This window comes from Drosophila subpulchrella, chromosome X, assembly GCF_014743375.2.
Source record: "Drosophila subpulchrella strain 33 F10 #4 breed RU33 chromosome X, RU_Dsub_v1.1 Primary Assembly, whole genome shotgun sequence".
Taxonomy (NCBI): Eukaryota; Metazoa; Arthropoda; class Insecta; order Diptera; family Drosophilidae; genus Drosophila; species Drosophila subpulchrella.
In genome coordinates this window covers 7,567,190-7,588,754 of record NC_050613.1, presented here as the reverse complement: position 1 = coordinate 7,588,754, position 21,565 = coordinate 7,567,190, and the positions used below count along the sequence as shown (strand labels likewise).

Below are 21,565 nucleotides of genomic sequence, written 5' to 3'. Positions count from 1 at the left end.
AATGTGTTTGCTTAACTTTTGCCTACACTCAAGGAAAATATTATATGGCTTCAAGGGATGGTAATGAATCCAAAAATATTAAGCTTTTTAGGCTTTCTCTAAAAAAAGAATTATTAATATTAATACTCTTCATAGACAATTGAGGAAATTCAATCTTTTACTAACGTTTCTAAAGGTTTATATTTCCCTATGATATTTCAATAGTGAAATGCTTTATAATTCTCAACTACTTATTCCACTACAGTAATTGTTATATATTTCCAAGGACAAACCACTATTACACATTTCCGAAATCCTTTCGAAATTGATTTTAAAATTTGAATATGATATTTACAATACTGAAATACAGTGTGATTATAATTCTCAATTTCTTAATGTGCAACAATATTTTAAGTCTTTTGCGAAACATAATATTTTGGACATTGACTTAGTATGTATTAAATATTTTAGAATTTCTTTTGAAAGCAAAGTAGAATTTCTTTCTTCTTTCCAAGTGTTTTTTAAAGAAAGTTGATTTTTTTAAAAACTACAGGTACTGAAGGTATTTTACATATGATATTTCAATATGGTAATACAGTGCTTATAATTCTCAACTACTTATTCCGAAAAGAGTGATTGTTCAGTGATTGAATGTTCATAATTTAAGCATAATACAGTATGCTTATAATTCTCAAATACTTATTTGAGATTATTTAAGATATAAACTTAATATATTTTGGAAACAAAGTTGAAAGATTAAGTATATATGCCCGCCTTGTAGAATATTTCTCCAAGTGTACCCGTGCCAACTTACTAACCTTGGAATTTTGACCTGCTCCTCCATCCACAGACAAACTGGCCAGCTGCTTTGTGTGCAAGGCGGAGGCATGTCCGCGCACCCGACCGCTGAAGAAGGGGCGTGGCCAGCAGTACGGCATTCCCGACGAGACGATTCCGGCCGGAGCCCGCGTCTGCAACAGTTGCCAATGCAAATCGGTGCGCAGCCGCTATCCCAACTGCCCGCTGCCCACGTGCCCCAATCCCAAGGATCGGGCCCAGCGCCTGCGGAACATTCCCTCCCGCCTCTTCGAACTGGCGCCCGACATCCGTGACCCGGTGATGGCCGAGTTCCAGATACCCCCGCACGCCACCCGCTGCTGCTCGGCCTGCCTGATGCGCATCCGCCGCAAGCTCGATCCGCAGCTGAATCTCACGGACGGCTCCGGTGGCGGTGCCGGAAGCGGCAGTGGTGGCGACGAGACGGATGTCAGTACCTCGTCGTGTGACGAGCGGGAGCCGGGTGGTTCGGATACGGCATCGGTGGAGAGTCCAGAGAATCTGCAGCGCCACAAATCCCTCACATTGGTCAAACAGCAGCAGCAGCAGCAGCAGCAGCAACAACAGCAGCAGCAACATCATCAGCAACTATCGCAGCCCCAGCCACCGCCAGCTCCGCAACAGAAGGCCACATCCACTCCTCGAGGAGGCGACAACAGCACGCCACTGATTATCACACCCACACGGATGAGCGGCAAGGCGGGATCGGCGGGCGTGGCTGCGCCGGCGGGTGACAATGATCGCCTGCTGCCCCCCGCCGCCGGGCAGGCACCCAAGAAGCAGAAGACCAGCGAGGAGTACGACTCCTCGGCCACGGAAACGGCGGATGAGGAGAACGAGAACTCGCCGGCCAATCGCCAGAGTCCCAAGGTCCTGTTCCATGGCCATGGCGGCGGTGGTCATGGGCATGTGGGACATGCCAATAATGTGGCCGGACTGCAGCCGCCGGTGGGCAATATGGTGGCGGGAGGAATGCCACCAGGAGGAGCACCACCGGGTCAGCAGGTCAACGGACCGATGGGCATGCGTCGCGAGGCGGTCAACAATGTGCAGGATTGCGTATTCTCGGTGATTGAGCGTTCGCTGAAGCACAAGGGACCGCAGCCCAAGGGCGGACAAGGGGGTCAGCAGCAGGGTCAGGGGCAGGGTCAGGGTCAGGCTCAAGGACAAAGCCAATCCCCATCCCACCAGCAACAGCAACAGCAGCAGCAGCAGCAGCAACAACAATCTGCCAATAATCTGGATCGTAAAGAGCTGACCATTGTGCGGGAATATCGCCAGGATCCGGGTATCCTAAAGCAGCAGTCTGGCGGAGCACCGCCGCCTACCTCGGGTGCAAGTGGTCTGCCCCATGGCACCTCCGTGCAGAAGCTACCATCCCGGCCAGCTGCAGTGCCACCACCGCCATCAGCTCATCCACTGCCACCGACGAGCAGTAGCAACAATGGAACCAGCGATAGTCTGGCCACCCTATCGGTGGTCAACTCTCATCTGGGCGTGGTGGGTCAGCTCGGCCATCCTGGGCTCATGGCCCATGCCGCAGCCGCCAGCGGAGTCAGTGGAGTGGACAAGGCCACCATAACACCGGTGGTAAAGAGCTCCAGTGGTGGATCATCGAAGAGCGGTGGCGGCTCGTCTGCCCATTCGACACCCACGCCGCCGGAGACCATCATCTACAATGTGCCAGCGGCTCATCCGCAACGTGGCATTCCACCACCGCCGCAGCACTCGGTGCATCCCGCTCATCCGTCGCATGCCCAGCATCCGGTCCATCCGCAGCATCCGTCGCTGGGCCAGCATCCGCAGCATTCGCAGCTGCAAGTGCCGGAACCGGAGCCGCAGACCCTGGACCTGAGCATCAAGAAGCCACCGCGCGATGGCCACTCACCGCACACGGGAGCCGGCGGATCATCCGGTGGCTCTGGAGCCGGAGGACCCTCCTCCTCTTCGGATCGCCATCATGGCCCACCACCGCCGACCATGTCGATGAAGCACATTGTCCGCTCCACGGGCATGTATCGCGGCGATACCGTCACCGTTCCCTCGCTGGCGGCGCCCAGTTCGTATCTGTATCCCACACCGCCGCACGGAGTGCTCAAGGCCACCGGCGGAGTGGGTGTGGTGCCCGGTGTGATGCCAGGCGTGCCCGGCAGCGCTCTATACTTGCAACCTGTCCCAGTGCCCGTGCCCATTTCCATTTCGGGCCAGGGTCAATTGCCGCCGAGAGCTGGACAACCGCCGCCGGCACAGCCGCCCTCCGGCCGAGGTGTGTCCAAGGTGCCGCCCAAGCTGAGTCCCCACCACCTGCATCCCAGTCACGGTCACTCGCCATCACAGCAGCAACAACAACAGCAGCAGCAGCAACAGCAGCAGCAGCAACAACAACAGGCGGCTGCACAGCAGCAATTGCTGGTGAAGAGCGGCTCCATCACCCATGGAACGCCGGCCAATGCTGCCCAACAACAAATTCAGATCGTACATGCAGCAGCGGCGGCAGCAGCAGCAGCTGCAGCCTCATCCTCGTCGCTGCTCAGTCCCAAGTTCGATGGCCTGGTCAGGCAGACGACGCCCGAGGGCGTGGGTGCCGGAGGACCAGGTGGCCCCGGGGGCAGCGGCAAACATGGATCGATAACGCAGGGAACACCGCTCCACCTGCCACCGCATCATTTGGAGAGCAAGCGGGCCTACGAGAGCTACTACAAGAGCTCGCAGCGTCACAGTCCCGCCCAGCAGCCGGGTGGCAATCAGCAATTGCCGCCGCCACCGCAGCAGTCATCGCCGCAGGCGCCACCACCGCAGGGCTATGGAGTGGGTGTGAGTTCGCCCTATGCCCGATCGCCATTCAGCGGCGTTGTGGAGCAGGCACCGGTGCTGAGCACGCGGCAGATCGTGATGCACGACTACATCACCTCGCAGCAGATGCAGGGCCAGCAGCAGCAGCAACAGCAGCAGCAGCGCAACATGTCGCGCGGCAGCAGTGCCAGCGGCGGCGGAGGAGGCGGTGGCTCCGACAAGGAGTCGCCCTCGCCGCGGAACAGTGTGGGCAGTGCCGGGGGATTCGCCTACGGCGGGGACAAGGACTCGGCGCCCAGAGGCCGGCCGGAGTACTCCAGTCGCGCGTCGCCGGCAGATCATGCAAACAGGTGAGTGGAGATGGGAATTGGGGTGTTGACTGGGGATCCCTAGGCTAGCCTGGGTTTGTATTCAAAGATATGTGATATAATAGCAGTGATAAGAAAAATGTAGTAGTTCCAAAGATTTCATATTCAATTCAAATATTATCAAACGTAATTTTTCGCTACGACGATAGCAGTTTATATTCATCTTAAATATGGAAGTATTATATTAAAAACTTAAGTTTATAAAAAGATCCAAAGATTTCATATTAAATTAAAATATTTTCCGCTACAATAGCTGTTTTTTTAAATTTTAAATAAAATAAAATTAAATCAAGGTTACATAGATTTCATATTCCATTAGAATTTTGATCACTACGATAGCTGGTTTTATTAATATTGGAAATATTAAATTCATATATTAAATATGGAAATATTAAATTGAACAATTAAAGTTAATTTAAGGATTTCAAACTTACACTTTTATGTGCATACTTTTATTCAATGACAAAATATTAATTTGAAATATTAAATTGAACAACTAAAGTTATTTTAGAGTTTCAACTATTTTATACTTAATCAAAATATTATACGCTACCATAGCTGTTTTATTGATTTTAAATATGTTAATATCTAATTGAACAATTGATGTTAATATAATGGTTTTAAACTTGCTTTTAGATAAGAAATCTTTGATTTGTTGATCAAATTAGTGTATAAAATGCTTGAAGTACATACATATGAATAGCATCGTATTTAATATTTTCTAGCCCTATTCAAATAGATATATTACTTATGTACTAACTCATAAAATAGCAAATTTTGAACTCAATATGCAGATATTTATTTTAGTGTAACTGTATTTAATTTTAATGAATTTACATGTCATTTTAGACTAGATATAGCCGAAATATTGTGATTTATTTTTTAAAAATACTTACTCAGGGCTATCCTGAGCTTATATTTCCCGGCACCCAAAGTTTTATTGCAAAATTAATGTTAAATACTAATTGAAAATCAATATTAATTAAATACCAATCATTGAGGTGAGAAATAACAAACCGCCAATGCCATTTGATGTGAGGCATGTAAAATTGCAATGCAATTAAAAGCTCTTCAGAATTCATTGGCCATCCAGAACAACATATCAATTATGGTCATGTGCAATTGTGCAGTGGGTCAAAATGGCCAGCTTAACAGAACTTGACCCATTTCGGCTAATATAGTGCAAAACTTGTTCCAAGGGATGCGAATACCATGCAGGAAAGGCATAATGTTGTGCCAAACACCCCCTACCCCCAAGGTTTTCACCATTCATATGCCATATTGCATATGTACTATATGGTTTCTGTTTTTTTTTGTTTGCAAGAGCACTGTAGTGGCCTACGCACTCCACTCTGCATATCTGCGTCATAATTCTCCACATTGGTGAAGCATCCATCTGCCATCGGACTTTGGTTAAAATCATGTTAAAGGCTATCCTGTAAACAGGGACGCCATGCAATTGAGAGCAATGCGGAAAAGGTCGTGAATGAGAGCAGATTAAAAGCTCCCGAAAATCAGTGGGCAGTCCGAAAATAACTCCCACGTTTGAAAAAATTCACAAAAGCTGAACAGGAGCTGCCGTACTCCCATTCAAAAACTTCAAAATTAAGAAGCTAATATTAAAAAAATACAAAGAGCATGCGGATAAGTAATATGTTTTTCACATTAACCAAAATAATTGTTTACTGACCTTGGCAAATCAAATTGACCATGAAATTAAAAACTGCAGAGTGACACCTGTTGGAAATAACACGATTGAAAAAAAGTGAAATCGAATATATTTGATTTAATCTGATTTAATTCCACAAATAAAAACAAATACAAAAAAAAACTAAGTGAAGAAAGAACGGTTACAGTGAAACCTGTTGAAAATAAAAAACAAGAAATGTAACGCCATAAGTAAATTAACTGAGAATGCAGCAAACAATTAACAGAAGAAAGGTTGCTGTGACACCTGTTGAGAATAACACGATTAAATAAAAATGAAATCAAGACGATGAACTAATTTAAAAACTTGAACTAAGTTTGTTTTTCACAAATGAAAATCAGGCAAAAATAACTAAGTAAAACTGCAGCCAACAGTTTAATGAAAAAAGCTTTCAGAATAAAAAATAATGAAAATAATTAGGTCAAAAATAAAAAACGGAAAATCTAGTAAAAAAAAAAATGTATAAAGTTGCAGTGAGCTGTTAAAAAATAAAAAAATGACAGTGGCACCTTTTTGAAAATAAAAAAAATGTATTGCCAACGAATATAAAGGTCTTAAAAACAAAAATAACAATTTAATATTTTTTTCCAACATGTTGAAAACGAAAAAATATTTAGGAAGAAGAAAAAAAATGTTTGAAAATGAATCTACAAATATATACATGCATATATATATCATTTTTAGGTAACTCCTTAGTAAGTTTTGTAGGCATTACATTGAATAATAAAATATGTTTACCCTAGATTTTGTGGATTTCTAAGAAAATTGTTTAACCTTTGGATTTTGTATGTAGTTTGCAAAAGTTAACCTTGACCTATCTACCTATATCTTGTAGCTATATCTATATTTTGTAGCTATAAATACAATTATATATTAAATATCAAAGTTTTTGAAAATTATTTTATGAAACTGCAACTAATTCCTAATTTTCTCCTAATTCAGCACTCCAAGTCCGCATCGCACGCCGCCGCCGCAGCGACAGGGGGTAATCCAGAGGCACAACACGGGCTCCAAGCCCCCATCTCCGGCAGCTCCGCCGCCGAGGAGCATGCACATTGTGTCCCCCTATCAATATGCTCCAAGTAAGTATACTAAGTCTGCTAAATCCTGCCCAGAAACTAATGCATATTCTTACCCATCCTTCTAATAGGTGGTCACGATGCCCTAGCCTCCTTTGTGGATGTGGCCGTGCAGCAGCCCCAGTTGCCGGTGCCGTCGCAAAAGGATGACAAGTCACCGGGCTCTGCTCCGCCGCCGGGACAAATACCCGGACCTGGTCCCGGACCCGCTCCGCTGCCTCCCCATGCTGTGGTCGGCGTGGCCCAGCCACCGCCGCCGACCGCCCACCATGATCAGCGGTACCGCGACCTGGCCCTGCAGCACCATCACCACACCCTGGTGCAGCAGCAGATTGCCCAGCAGCAGCACTATCGCAGCCTCAATGTGGCCGCCCAGGTGGACATGCAACGGCACATGGACAATGCCAAGCGCGTGATGCGCCACCAGCAGCATCAGCAGCAGCAGCAGCACAACCATGCCATCGAGCATCGGGACAGGGAGATCCTGCAGAACCAGGAGCGGATGCGGGAACGGGACCGCGAGCAGCGGGAAAGGGAGCGGGAGCGTGAGCGAGAGCGAGAACGGGAACGGGAACAACGGGAACGGGAGCGGGAGCGAGAGCAGCGTGAACGTGACCGTGAGCGGGAGCGGGAAAGGGAGCGAGAGCGAGAGCGACGGGAGCAGGACCGGGAGCGGCGGGCGGTGGCCGAGGAGCGGGAGCGGGACAGTCGTCGCATGGAGCGCATGTTCGCCGGCGGTGTGGTGAACGCGCCAGGCGTCGGCGGCGGCGGAGGACCTTCGCCCGGGCAGTTCATGCGAGCCTCCGTCCCAGAGACTGGTCCACCACGCTCGATCCCAGATCGCGAACGAGACGCGTAAGTTTATTGTTAAATAGAATCCTCTAATAAGAAGCACCTTGGAAATACCATCGGTGAAAGGGGTATCTAAAAGGTGTTCATCAAGAGTTTATAGCAAAGTTCGTAAGTAACAGTTGATCTTTTTGATTAAACAGTCTGAGTACAAACATAACCTTTAAAACTTTCTTAAGAATTCGCCTTCAGTGATTCTTTTATACGAGTAAATATATAGCCATCATATACTGAAGAATTCGCGGTTTCGCAATTTGTATGATAAAGCGCCTTTAGTGTATATATTTAAATTTAAATGGCTTTCGAAAATATAAGTGAGACATTTATATTCGTTTTCTAAAGAATTCGCTGTTGTGTATTTATAATAATTCTCCATCATATTTTGAAGAATTCGCTGCCCTATATGAGTAAATAGAAATGTCTATCTTTTTCTAAAGAATTCGCTGTATTTTTATCTTGTATGACAAAGCGCCTTAAGTGATTTTGTTATAAACAATTAATCTTGTAAAGAACTCGCTACATTTTATCTTGTGTGATAAAGCGGCCTTAGTGATGCTGCTATACGAGTAAATATAGAAAGGGCCATAGTTTTCTGAAGAATTCGCGACTTTTCATTTAATTTTATTAAGCTGGAGAGACATTAACAAATATTCAAATACTCGTTAATTAAGAATATTTTAAAATCAAATGCGGTTGTTAGACAATTTGTTATTTTAATTTCCAATTTTAAAGTTTTAGAATAAAAAAAATAGTTTACTTTTTAAATACCTACTAAAAATGTGAAAATACAAATTTTTCCCTAACGATCAACTGTTTTTTTACGAGCTCTGACTTATAGGATTTTACAAATATGCAGCAGTCAGCTAATCACATTCGTTTCACCCACGCAGGTACTATCGTCAGGCTCACGGCGGCCCAGCGCCAGAGGATACGCCCGGACAACTGAGCGCCCAGAGTCTCATAGACGCCATCATCAAGCACGAGATCAATCGCACCAACGACGCAACCGCAGGTCCGAGCCGTGAGTTTCCGCGCCCGACCTTCGTCCACGCTCCGCTGCCGCCACGCGGCTCGGGATCAGGCGGTGGTGGCGGCACACGATCCTCGCCAGCCAATGTCCTCCATCAGATGTACGTGCGCGATCATCGCCAGCCGCACGAGGGCGGTGCCGTCTCTCTGCTGACGGCGGAGAACAATGGCAAGCCCAGCTCGTCGGGATCGCCCAGTGTGATCAACATTGATTTGGATCAGGAGCGAATCTCGGCGGCAGCCGCAGCAGTTGCCCAACAGCAGCAACAACAGCAGCAGCAGCAGCAGCAGCAATCTCAGCCACCACCATCGCAATCGTCGCAATCGAGATCCGTGCATGGGCAGCTGAGAACTCCGACCTCCCAGGCTGGCGGCTCAGCTCCGAGTCCCCAGCAGATCCATACCAAGAGCATTACCTTTGGCGAGCTAACTGATTCGATCATAACCAACGACTACGTGACCAATCCCCATCTGCGTCCCACGCCACCCTTTATGGCCTATCTGCAGGAGACGCAGTCCATCCTGCCGCCGGATCGCTGGAAGCAGAATCGCCGCATGCAACAGAAGGCGGAGGAAGCCAAGCATCTTTCGCAGCAGCAGCAGCAACACGCCCAGCAGCAGCAGCAGCAACATCACGCCCAACAGCAGCAGCAACAGCAGCAGCAACACCATGCCCAGCAGCATCATCCACCTCCAGCGCCCGGCGGTGGAGGTCAGGGCGGAGCTCCGGGCGGTCCGGGCAGCGGAGGAAGTGGCGCCGGCAGGGCCAACACGCCCGGCGAGGATGGACGCAACATTATCCGAATGCCGCAGGCGGTCAGTCCGCGAAAGTATAGCCATGACCTGATGCTGCACCATGTGTTGGGACCTACGGCGCCGGGTGGCGAGCCGGGACAGTTCTTCATACCCAGCCGCGTTGTGCTGCCGGAGCAGAGGGGAGCGCCCGGCGGTGGCAGTGGACCACCCGGCGGCGGAGGACCCGGATCGGGCGGCGGTTCCACCACCATTGACAACTATGTAAAGACCCGCATCGCCGAGGTGATGCGCGATGATATTAGCTATGGAAAGAACCGGACTGTAGAGGTGCGATCGGATGATGAAGTGACCGCCGATATGGTGGCTCATTCGCATGCCGCCCATGCCGCCCATGTGGCGCACGTGGCCCATGTGGCCCATGCCGCTGCCATGGAGCTGCAGCACCGCAGCAAGGAGCAGCCGCCGCCGCCGGAGATCAGTGTGTCGCGCAAGACGCCCAACCAGTACGAGGTAGTGGATGCCAGTGGAAGGCGCTCGGCGGGCTCCGTCTCGGTCACGGTGTCCGGAGCCAACAGTCACCACTCGCCGTATCATCCGCCTGCCGGAGCCTATGCTCCCAGCACCTATGCCTTCCCCTATAGCGCATTGACTGTGCCCAGTGCTGCCGGAGGATTGCCACCACCACAGCCGCTGCAGCTGGCCCACCAGGCAGTGCCGCCACCTGGCCATCTGAGTGCCAAGGCCAAGGCGGCGCATGCGCTCAGTGAGCTGGGAGCAGTCGGTGGCGGAGTGTCGCTGGTGGTGGGCGGCGGATCCGGCGGTATGGCAGGCGGACCAGGTGGTGTCTCGGTCGGAGGAGGTGGCCCCGGTGGCGGACCAGGAAGCGGCGGTGGCGGTAGCGTTGCCCAGGCCATCCAGCATCCATCGTCGGCAGCAGCTGCTGTGGTGGCCGCTGCGGCAGCGGCGGCGGCGGCGGCCAGCGAATCGAAGCCATTGCTGCTGTCCAAGTACGATGCCCTCAGCGACGAAGATTAGTTGTGACTGCCGGCGTCGTCCTCGGCGTCGGCGTCGCACCTGCGGCCAGCAGCAATAGCAGTAGCAGCAGCAGCACTACCGCCCGGCAGCAGCACGAGCGTGGTCTACGGCTATCCTGGCTACCGGCGACACTCCCAGCATCAACAGCAGCCACCACCACCACATCCGCATCTGCATTCGCATCTTGTCCAGCAGCAACAGTCGCCGCATCGCCAGCAGCAGCAGCAACAACAGCAGCAGCATCATCAGCAGCAGCAGCAGCTCTACCAAACCTCAGTGCTGCCGCCACCGTTGCAATCCCAGCAGCAACAACTCCAGCAGCATCAACAGCAGCAGCAGCAACTCCACCACCAGCAGCAGCAGCAGCAGAGGAGCCTCTACTATGCCAGTGAGCATTATCCAGGAGGCAATGGGAGCAGTGCTGCCGGCGGCAATCCGGGCTACTACTGACAGCAACACTAATTGCAGCAGCTGCAACACTAGCAACAGCAACACCAGCAACATCAGCAGCATATGCAGCACATGCAGCACATGCAGCACATGCAGCACATGCAGCTTATGCAACTAACACACCTTGCTGTTGGACAAGAAACCCAAGCTAAACAAACAAAATATGTATAAAAAACAAAATGAAAAAGGCTTTAACTAAACAAAAACAAAAGAATAAAATAATGAGGAAACAATAGCAGCAGGAAATAGAAAGAGAGGGAGATAGAGATGCAGGGGGGGCGACAGAGTGGGACGGCATATGTAGACTTGACAATATCTAGTTGCAGTTTTGTCCAACACAAAATTATTTAGACATTTTCAAAACAGTTCAAACAAAACTATTGTGGCTGCTAACAAAAATAAAGCACGCATATTTAAAAATTGTACAAAAAAGATTGGATATTTGATTTTAGCATTTAGCTCTAGACTTACAATAGGACTTTATTTTAAAACTAATTTTACCGAGAGCATCTCAGCTCTGTTTCAAAATTTAAAACAGATATTTTTGAATTGTATATAGTGAAAACAATAGCTGAAGCCAACTTTGATAGACTAAACTAAGACCCAACCAACTGTTTCCCCTCGAATCGTGTCCTTTATGTCGCCTAAATGTATCTTGTATCTATTGGTGTGTCCTTGTTCTTTCGTGGCATCCGTGAATACGTTTCCTCCTCACACAGCTCTAACCTCAGCACCCCGAGTCAGAACGTAATGAAATTGGTAGGGACAACAATATAGATATATATATATATACATAAAAAACTAGAAATCACACCACACACTTATATATACAATACACACATATGATTATAAGGAGTAAACAAAATAATAAAAAACACACTGTTGGGCTGTTCTTAGAAAAAAAAAAAACAAAATGAAAAACAAAAAACCTAAAGGAAAGAAAACAAGTAAAACGTGAAACAAGTAAATATATATATATATTATCTATAGAACACTTTAAACATTATTTAAACGACTTTTTGTAAATTTCATAAAAAAACTGCGCATAATTTTAATGAGCATCATTTAATCAATCTTATCGATAAATTTACTACTACTATTATTCGTTTATACATATTTTTTTTTTGCTATTTTTATATGCAAGATCTAATTTATGGAGCATGATTGTGTTTTACCCTCTTCTTAAGCAAACGCTATTGAATTATGTACGTTTAATTGATAAGCTAATGAAAGTTTCGATGTAAGTAAAATAAAAGTAAGCCCATTACGTATAAATATATAATATGGGATATACATACGCATATTTTTTTATATAACACTTATGTCTTACGAAACAGTTTTAGTGTTTAGCTACATTAATGTTTAATTCGTTTTTTAACTTTTTTTTTATATGCAAACGCGAAACAAACGTGAAACCAATTAAAAAACGTGAAAACAAAAAAATTAAATATTTTTAATACATAATGAAACTAAAAACGAAACAAAATCTATATAGTAAATATATATGAAGTAAACACAACAAACGCTAAGACTTATTCAACAAAACAAAAAATTGTAAAATATTAAAAGATAAACGATATATATATATATATATATGAGTATATATGTAAAAGCTAACGATGCAGATATTCGCAACCGAAACCCGATTCAAAGCGGAAACGGATATGGAAAACCCGAAACGCAACTCTGGCCGAGCAGCGCGCAGCAACGTTTTAGTTAAGAGCAGGAAGCGTATTTTTTTTTATAAATATATATATATATATAAAAATTAAATTAAATAAAAAACAAATTCTATATATATATACAGAAAATTTTACAAAGTATATAGATATATATATATATATATACATATATATGATAATAAATGTATGTAAAACGGCAGCATAATAACTAACAGAATAAACAGCGCCAGGGGCGTCGAGCGGAGGGGTCGGCGGAGGTGGGGCGATTGCGACCTGGGGACTGGACGGACGGACAACGCCTACACAACGAAACAGCTCGCATCGCCCCCCAATCCGATACCCGATGGCCGATCCCCGATAGAGAGCACTTTCTACACACATATAAATATATAAATGAATACTTGTATGAATAACCGAATTTTATAGCTGGGCGCATTACAAAGAACGCCAGCTGAATGTGGATGTAAAACAAAACAAAGTGTATGCACAAGGCGGCGTGCCCTGAAAATGATTTAAGCAAAATCACACAAAAAACAAATTGAAATTCGCTATATTGAAGGACCCCTTTTATTGTTTCGGTTTTTCTCCCCCGTTTATTTTCTGTTGTATCAATTTCAAATCGATATAGTTGTATGGCAAACGAAAAAAGTAAAATAAATTACGAGTAAAGGCGGTTTTTGAGTGCATAATGATAACAATAAACACAAATTATGAATGGATAAAGAAAGGGAGATAAAAAAAGAGAGGAGTTAAGAGTAAACAACAATATTATGTGGAGTATATGCATATAATGTGCGCCGAGTCGCAGAGCTAGAGCTGATTATGATCGATACATGATAATGATGTTTAGCACTTAAGTTTTAGTTGTAACTTTATGCCTTAAGTTGTAAGCTTAAAAGTAATAATATAAAATTAAATACAACATATTAAAAAGCAAACAAAACAAAATAAAAACAAATACAAAAAAAATAAAACAAAAGAAATGTATAACAAAATGTTCTCGTTTTTTCTCTGTGTCTTAGGGGATTTTGGGCGAAAAGGTAGCATTATATAAATGTTTTTTTTACTATTTCCAACGAAATTTTAATCTTGAATATCTAAGAACATTTTAAGTACTTTTTCTTAGTCCCTTTCAATTAATTAAAAATCATTTTTGGTGAGACTCCAAAATATACGCTTTTAGTGGACATTTTAAAATTTTTTTAAAATGTATCAAACGAAATACTGATTGAACCAAGGAATTGATAAATTTAATTTACAAATTTGTCAAAACTTAAAAAAAAAATTACAACAGATATTGAGGTGCAAAAAAAATGGCAAAAATTAATGTGTACATCGGTTACTAAAAGCGGTTTCGAGATAAATCTTTCGATTCCTAAATAACTGATCGTATTGCAGTTTTCAAATCAAAATCACACAACTTCAACTAATTTGTAAATAAAACAAGAAAGAAAGTTAACTTCGGCAAGCCGAAGTTTGTATAATAACTATAATAACTAAACAATAAATGGCTACCTTTGAAAATGTAACTACTGATTGGGAATAAGGTAACCAGCTATTTAGGTTCCTGAATATTTAAAATTACTTAAGCATGAATGTTATATTTAGCAGGTGTTATGTCCCAAGCCGATTTCAAATGCCCTCGAGAATGAGTGCCAAAGAAAGTAGCTAAACAATAACCGGCCAAAAGTAGGAAGTCCACACCTGGCGTATGTTAAGAAACACCAAAGATATAATTTTTTTTAGCTTTTTTCCGATTATTCCTATGGGAGCTATAAGATATAGTTGTCCGATCCGGCTGGTTCCGACTTATATACTACCTGCAAAAAATATAAGTCTTTTGCGAAAGTTTCAGCCCGGTAGCTTTAAAACTGAGAGACTAGTTTGCTTAGAAACGGACGGACAGACGGACATGGCTAGATCGACTCGTCTAGTCATACTGATCAAGAATATATATACTTTATGGGGTCGGAAACGTTTCCTCACTGCGTTGCAAACTTCTGACTGAAATCAATATACCCTCTGCAAGGATATAATAAGCCGTTCAAATCTAAAAACCATAGGTATCAAACTAGAACAAAAGCAATTTCGAAAACAAACAAATATTGATAGGAAAACATCTACTGGAATACTTGAAAAAATTTCAAAAATGGCTTTTCCAAACTGGGCGAAGCCAAGAAACTTTAGATGAATCCTTGGGGGAATATAAAGAAATTATGTAGTAATCGATCAAACCAATCTTCACAATGTTTCTATGTACATTTATAAAATCTGAAGCATGTATAATATTACCCATTCATTCATTATAATATTACCCAGAGGGTGTGGTATCAAAGTTTCTAAGGTCGTTAGCGAGAAAAAAAAACATGTGGCTTATCGCAGAACACGCATAGAGCTGAATTAGTCACGTCATTAAGTTGGTCACGTCCATATCCACCCGAGGTGTCGGGTCCTACTGCCTCGAATGTCCCAGGGAGGGGAACAACCAAAAATGTTATCGACGCAGCAGACACAAGAAAAACCAAACGGAATTTCAAGTTTGGACAACGGCAATCTTTACGACGGATTTTTGGAACATCTCACCCCCCAACACAAATCGCTACTCACACGAATTCATTTCGCTGGCACATTGTATTTCAAAACTTGATCTTAAATTGTAACATTTAACAAGCCTACCTACGGTACCGAAGGACCGTAAATAAATAGATTATAATAAATAATATTTCAGCATTTTTGTTTGCGTAATTAAATAAGTTAGATAAATAATGATTTAAATGGATATAAATTGGAATAAATTATATTCATTTTCGCCAACAGAACCGTCTGCGACCACTGATTTTAGCCCTTTAATTACCTTTGCTTGTTCAGGTTTTCTAAGCCTCTCTTCGCCAAAAACCAGTCAAATTTTTCGGATTTAAACCTCTGTTCATTTGGGAGTCATGCGGTTTAAGGAACCAGTTCCATAATTGGACTCAGCTGCCCGACTCCCTGGACTCAGTCGCCTATCGAATTTATGCCTATCGTTATCTGGCCTGACGTAAACAACTTTGTCGAATTTGTAGTGTTCTTTGTTTTCTTTTGTAGCTTAGCACATAACAATTTATTTTGTAACGTTTTTGTTAAATTGCCATTTAACCTTAAATTTGCCGAGGAGCGGGAGCGGAACAGTCGTCGCATGGAGCACATGTCCGCCGGCGGAGGGCCTTCGCCCGGGCAGTTCATGGGAGTCCCCATCCCAGAGACGGGTCCACCACGCCCAATCCAAGATCGCGAACGAGACGAGTAAGTTTATTGCTAAATAGAATCTAAAAATAAAAAGCAGCTTGGAAATACCATTAATAAATAATTAAATATATAATTAATACATTAATAAATGTTCTTCATATGAGTGAATATATAAAGGGCCATCATTTTCTGAAGAATTCAGGGTTTTTCATTTAATATTATAAAGCAGGAGAGACAATAATAAAATTTCAGGCCCGGACAACTGAGCGTTCAGAGTCTCATAGACGCCATCATCAAGCACGAGAACAATCGCACCAACGACGCAACCGCATTCTCCATCCCAGAGACAGGTCCACCACGCCCGATCCAAGATCGCGAACGAGACGCGTAAGTTTATTGCTAAATAGATTATTTAAATAAAAAGCATCTTGGAAATACCATTAATAAAGGATCTTCAAAAAATGTTCTTGAAGAGGTAATAGCAAAGTTTATAAATAACAGTAGATCGTTTTAATTTCACAGTCTGAGTACAAACAAAACCTTTAAAACTTTATAAACAATTCGCCTTCAGTGATGCTATTATGCGAGTATGTATATAGAATCATCATAATCTGAAGAATTCTTGGTTTCTTACTTTGTATGATAAAGCGCCTCTAATAATGCTGTTTATATTCGTTTTCTAAAGAATTCGCTGCTTCTTCTTGTACATACGATTATCGTTTAACGATAACGATTATCCGTCATCTTTTGAAGAATTCGTTGCTTTTCATCTTGTATGAATCAGCGCCCTATATAAGTTAATAGAAATGTTTATCGTTTTCTAAAGAATTCGCTGTTTTTTTATCTTGTATGATAAAGCGCCTTCAGTGATTTTGTTATTAACAATTCATCTTCTAAAGAATTCTCTACATTTTATCTTGTGTGATAATGCTGCCTTAGTTTTGCTGTTACATGAGTAAATATATTAAGAGCTATAATTTTCTGAAGAATTCGCTGTTTTTTATTTAATATTATTAAGCAGGAGAGACAATAATGAAATTTCAAATACTCGTTATTTAAGAATGCTTTAAAATAAAATACGGTTGTTAGGCAATTTGTTTTTTTTAATTTTGAAGTTTAAAGTTTTAGAATATAAAAATAAAATTAGTTTGTAAATACCTACAAAAAATGTAAAAGTACAAATGTTTCCATAAATGGAACTTTTTTAACAACCAGTAACGATAAACTAATTTTTTACGAGCTCTGGCTTATAGGTTTCTAAAAATGTCCAATAGTCCGCTCATCACATTCGTTTCACCCCCGCAGGTACTATCCTCAGGCACACGGCGGCCCAGCGCCAGAGGATACGCCCGGAAAACATAGCGCCCAGAGTCTTATAGATGCCATCGTCAAGCACGAGATCAATCGCAACAACCCCGAAATCACATTTCCGGGATCTTCGACCAGGCAGTTCATGCAAGCCACTATCTCAGATCGCGAACGAGACGCGTAAGTTTATTGCTAAATAGAATCTTTAAATAAAAAACAGCTTGGAAATACCATTAACAAAGGATCTTCAAAAAATGTTCTTCAAGAGTTTATAGCAAAGTTTATAAATAACAGTAGGTCGTTTTAATTTCACAGTCTGAGTACGAACAAAACCTTTAAAACTTTATAAAGAATTTGCCTTCAGTGATGCTATTATGCGAGTACATATGTAGAGTCATCATAATCTGAAAAATTCGTGGTTTCCCATTTTGTATGATAAAGCGCCATTAATAACGATGTCTATCGTTTTCTAAAGAATTCGCTGTTTTTTTAATCTAGTATAATGAAGCGTGAACGTAACCGTGAGCGGGAGCTGAAAAGGAAGCTAGAGCGACGGGAGCAGGACCGGGAGCGGCGGGCGGTGGCCGAGGAGCGGGAGCGGGACAGTCGTCGCATGGAGCGCATGTTCGCCGGCGGTGTGGTGAACGCGCCAGGCGTCGGCGGCGGCGGAGGACCTTCGCCCGGGCAGTTCATGCGAGCCTCCGTCCCAGAGACTGGTCCACCACGCTCGATCCCAGATCGCGAACGAGACGCGTAAGTTTATTGTTAAATAGAATCCTCTAATAAGAAGCACCTTGGAAATACCATCGGTGAAAGGGATATCTAAAAGATGTTCATCAAGAGTTTATAGCAAAGTTCGTAAATAACAGTTGATCTTTTTGATTTAACAGTCTGAGTACAAACATAACCTTTAAAACTTTCTAAAGAATTCGCCTTCAGTGATTCTTTTATACAAGTAAATATTTGCCATCATAATCTAAAGAATTCGCGGTTTCTCAATTTATATGATAAAGTGATGCTTCTATATAATTAAATTTAAATGGCTTTCGAAAATATAAATGAGGCATTTATATTCGTTTTCTAAAGAATTCGCTTTTGTGTATATAAAATATTCTCCATCATATTTTGAAGAATTCGCTGCCCTATATGAGTAAATAGAAATGTCTATCTTTTTCTAAAGAATTCGCTGTTTTTTTTTTATCTTGTATAATAAAGCGCTTTCAGTGATTTTGTTATAAACAATTCATCTTCTAAAGAACTCGCTACATTTTATCTTGTGTGATAAAGCGGCCTTAGTGATGCTGCTATACGAGTAAATATAGAAAGGGCCATAGTTTTCTGAAGAATTCGCGGATTTTCATTTAATTTTATTAAGCTGGAGAGACATTAACATATATTCAAATACTTGGTTTTTAAGAATATTTTGAAATCAAATGCGGCTGTTGTTAGACAATTTGTTTTTTAATTTCGAATTTTAAAATTTTGGAACAAAAAAATGTTTACTTTTTAAATACCTACTAAAAATGTTCAAATACAAATCTTTCCCCAACGATCAACTGATTTTTTACGAGCTCTGACTTATAGGATTTTACAAATATGCAGCAGTCAGCTAATCACATTCGTTTCACCCACGCAGGTACTATCGTCAGGCACACGGCGGCCCAGCGCCAGAGGATACGCCCGGACAACTGAGCGCCCAGAGTCTCATAGACGCCATCATGAAGCACGAGATCGCTCGGAACAACCCCGCAATCACAGTTCACGTGCCGCCACGCGGCTCGGGACCTTCGCCCAGGCAGTTCATGCGAGCCTCCATCCCAGAGAGGGGTCCACTACGCTCGATCCAAGATCGCGAACGAGAAGCGTAAGTTTATTACTGAATAGAATCCTCTAATAAAAATTAAATTGGAAATTCCAACGGCGAAATGGATCTCTTAAAGATGTTCTGCAAGAGTTTATACTAAAGTTCGTACATAACAGTTGATCCTTTTGATTTTACAGTCTGAGCACGAACATAACCTTTAAATCTTTCTAAAGAATTTGCCTTCAGTGATGCTGTTATACGGGTAAATATATAGAGTCATCATAATCTGAAGAATTCGCGGTTTCTCATTTTGTATGATAAAGCGCCTTAAGTGATGCTGTTATATAATTAAATTTAAATGGCTATGGTAAATATAAATTGGACATTTATATTCGTTTTCGCTGATTCTGTTCGCTGTTCTGTATCTTGTACATATGATAAAGCGTCTTCAGTGATTCTGCTATTAATAATTATCCATCATCTTTTGAAGAATTCGCTGTTTTTCATCTTGCATGATTCACGGCCCTGTATGAATAAATAACTGTCGTTTTCTAAAGAATTCCCTATTTTTTTTATCTTGTTCTGTATCTTCTACATATGATAAGCGCCTTCAGTGATTTTGTTAAAAACAATTCAATCTTCTAATAAATTCGCAACATTTTTGCTTATGTGATAAAGCGGCCTTAGTGATGCTGTTATATGAGTAAATATATAAAGGGCCATAATTTTCTAAAGAATTTTTTTAACAAGCAGTAACGATCAACTGATTTTTTTACGAACTCTGGTTTATAGGATCTTACAAATATCCGGCAGTCAGCTCATATTCGGTTCACCCAGAGGATACGCCCGGACAACTGAGCGCCCAGAGTCTCATAGACGCCATCATCTCGTGCTTGATCAAATTCACCAACGACGTAACCGCTGGTCCGGGACGCGAGTTTCCGCGGCCGACCTTCGTCCACGCGGCTCGGGATCAGGCGACGGTGCCGGCACCCGATCCTCGCCAGCCAATGTCCTCCATCAGATGTAGGTGCGCGATCATCGCCAGCCAAGGAATAAAATAATGAGGAAACAGCAGCAGGAAATTGAAAGGCATAAGTAGACTTGACAATATCTAGTTGAAGTTTTGTCCAACACAAAATTATTTAGACATTTTTAAAACAGTTCAAACAAAACTATTGTGGCTGCAAATAAAAATACATATTTAACAATTGTACAAAAAAGATTGGATTTTTATACCCTTGCAGAGGGTATATTGATTTCAGTCAGAAGTTTGCAACGCAGTGAAGGAGACGTTTCCGACCCCATAAAGTATATATATTCTTGATCAGCATGACTAGACGAGTCGATCTAGCCATGTCCGTCTGTCCGTCTGTCCGTCTGTCCGTCTGTCCGTCTGTCCGTCCGTTTCTACGCAAACTAGTCTCTCAGTTTTAAAGCTATCGGGCTGAAACTTTCCCAAAAGTCTTATATCTTTTGCAGGTAGTATATAAGTCGGAACCAGCCGGATCGGACAACTATATCTTATAGCTCCCATAGGAATAATCGGACAAAAAAATGAAAAAAAATTATATCTTTGGTGTTTTTTAGCATATAAACTCCTAAGCTTGGAAATAACAATTTTTAAATAATTTTGAATTTTGAATTAAATTTTATCGAAATCGGACGACTATATCATATAGCTGCCATAGGAACGATCGGAAAATTTGTGGAAAAATAATATGAAAAAAATTTTAGCTTCGGTGTTTTTCAACATATAACCTCCAACGCTTGGAAATAACATTTTTTAATTAGTTCTGAATTTCGAATTAAATTTTATCAAAATCGGACGACTATGTCATATAGCTGCCATAGGAACGATCGCAAAATTGGTAGGAAAATAATATGAAACAAATTATAGCTTCGGTGTTTTTTAACATATAACCTCCTACGCTTGGAAATAACATTTTTTAATTAGTTCTGAGTTTCGAATTTAATTTTATCAAAATCGGACGACTATATCATATAGCTGCCATAGGAACGATCGGAAAATTGGTAGGAAAATAATATGAAACAAATTATAGCTTCGGTGTTTTTTGACATATTATCTTATACTATTGGGAATATCATTTTTTGTGTTTTTAAATTTAATAATTATAGCTGCAAGGGTATATAAGCTTCGGCTTGCCGAAGCTAACTTCCTTTCTTGTTGATTTTAGCATTTAGCTTTAGAGTTACAATAGGAATTTATTTTAAAACTAATTTTACCGAGAGCGATTCAGCTCTGTTTCAAATTTAAAACGGATATTTTGGAATTGTATATAGTGAAACCAATAGCTGAAGCCAACTTTAATAGACTAAACTGAGGCCCAACCACCTGTTTCCCCTCGAATCGTGTCCTTTATGTCGCCTAAATGTATCTTGTATCTATTGGTGTGTCCTTGTTCTTTGGTGGCACCCGTAATAAAAAACACTGTTGGGCTGTTCTTTGAAAAATAAAAAACAAAACAAAAACAAATAAAAAAAAAATAAAACAAAAGAAATGTATAACAAAATGTTCTCGTTTTTTCTCTGTGTCTTAGGGGATTTTGGGAGAAAAGGTAGCATTTTATAAATGTTTTTTTATTATTTCCAACGACATTTGAAACTTGAATATCTAAGAACATTTTAAGTACTTTTTCTTA

The 21,565-nt window shown here is 42.4% G+C and overlaps 2 protein-coding genes across 7 annotated transcripts in view; both read left to right on the top strand.

Moving 5' to 3' along the window:
* Positions 1–12,154, top strand: part of LOC119556670 — a 79,390-nt gene extending 67,236 nt beyond the window's left edge. For all 4 annotated transcript variants that reach the window (XM_037869030.1, XM_037869029.1, XM_037869032.1 and 1 more), the window contains exons 7-10: positions 830–3,959; positions 6,628–6,767; positions 6,836–7,619; positions 8,504–12,154. In XM_037869030.1, the coding sequence (XP_037724958.1) occupies positions 830–3,959; positions 6,628–6,767; positions 6,836–7,619; positions 8,504–10,433 (5,984 nt within the window). In that variant the 3' untranslated portion in view covers positions 10,434–12,154. The remainder of the gene's footprint in view (positions 1–829; positions 3,960–6,627; positions 6,768–6,835; positions 7,620–8,503) is intronic.
* Positions 12,155–15,577: 3,423 nt separating this feature from the next.
* LOC119557633 lies at positions 15,578–20,125 on the top strand. Of its 3 annotated transcripts, XM_037870463.1 has the most exons (6): positions 15,580–15,847; positions 16,043–16,177; positions 17,096–17,278; positions 17,597–17,851; positions 18,735–18,962; positions 19,695–20,125. In XM_037870463.1, exons 1-6 carry the CDS (start codon positions 15,741–15,743, stop codon positions 19,930–19,932), a joined length of 1,146 nt encoding a protein of 381 aa, XP_037726391.1. In that variant the 5' UTR covers positions 15,580–15,740; the 3' UTR covers positions 19,933–20,125. The 3 variants fall into 3 exon arrangements, with proteins under 3 accessions (XP_037726392.1, XP_037726393.1, XP_037726391.1); XM_037870464.1 differs by lacking the exon at positions 16,043–16,177 and having other exon boundaries at positions 15,578–15,847; XM_037870465.1 differs by lacking the exon at positions 17,096–17,278 and having other exon boundaries at positions 15,578–15,847.
* Positions 20,126–21,565: the final 1,440 nt, after the last annotated feature.

What these genes read in the sequence shown, in the direction of transcription:
- LOC119557633 (XM_037870464.1), top strand. Translation starts at nt 15,579, where the DNA reads ATGCCTATCGTTATCTGGCCTGACGTAAACAACTTTGTCGAATTTGTA. An exon ending in CAAGATCGCGAACGAGACGA is followed by an intron (nt 15,848 to 17,095) that starts GTAAGTTTATTG and finishes TCACCCCCGCAG; the next exon opens with GTACTATCCTCAGGCACACG. An exon ending in CAAGATCGCGAACGAGAAGC is followed by an intron (nt 18,963 to 19,694) that starts GTAAGTTTATTA and finishes TCTGGTTTATAG; the next exon opens with GATCTTACAAATATCCGGCA.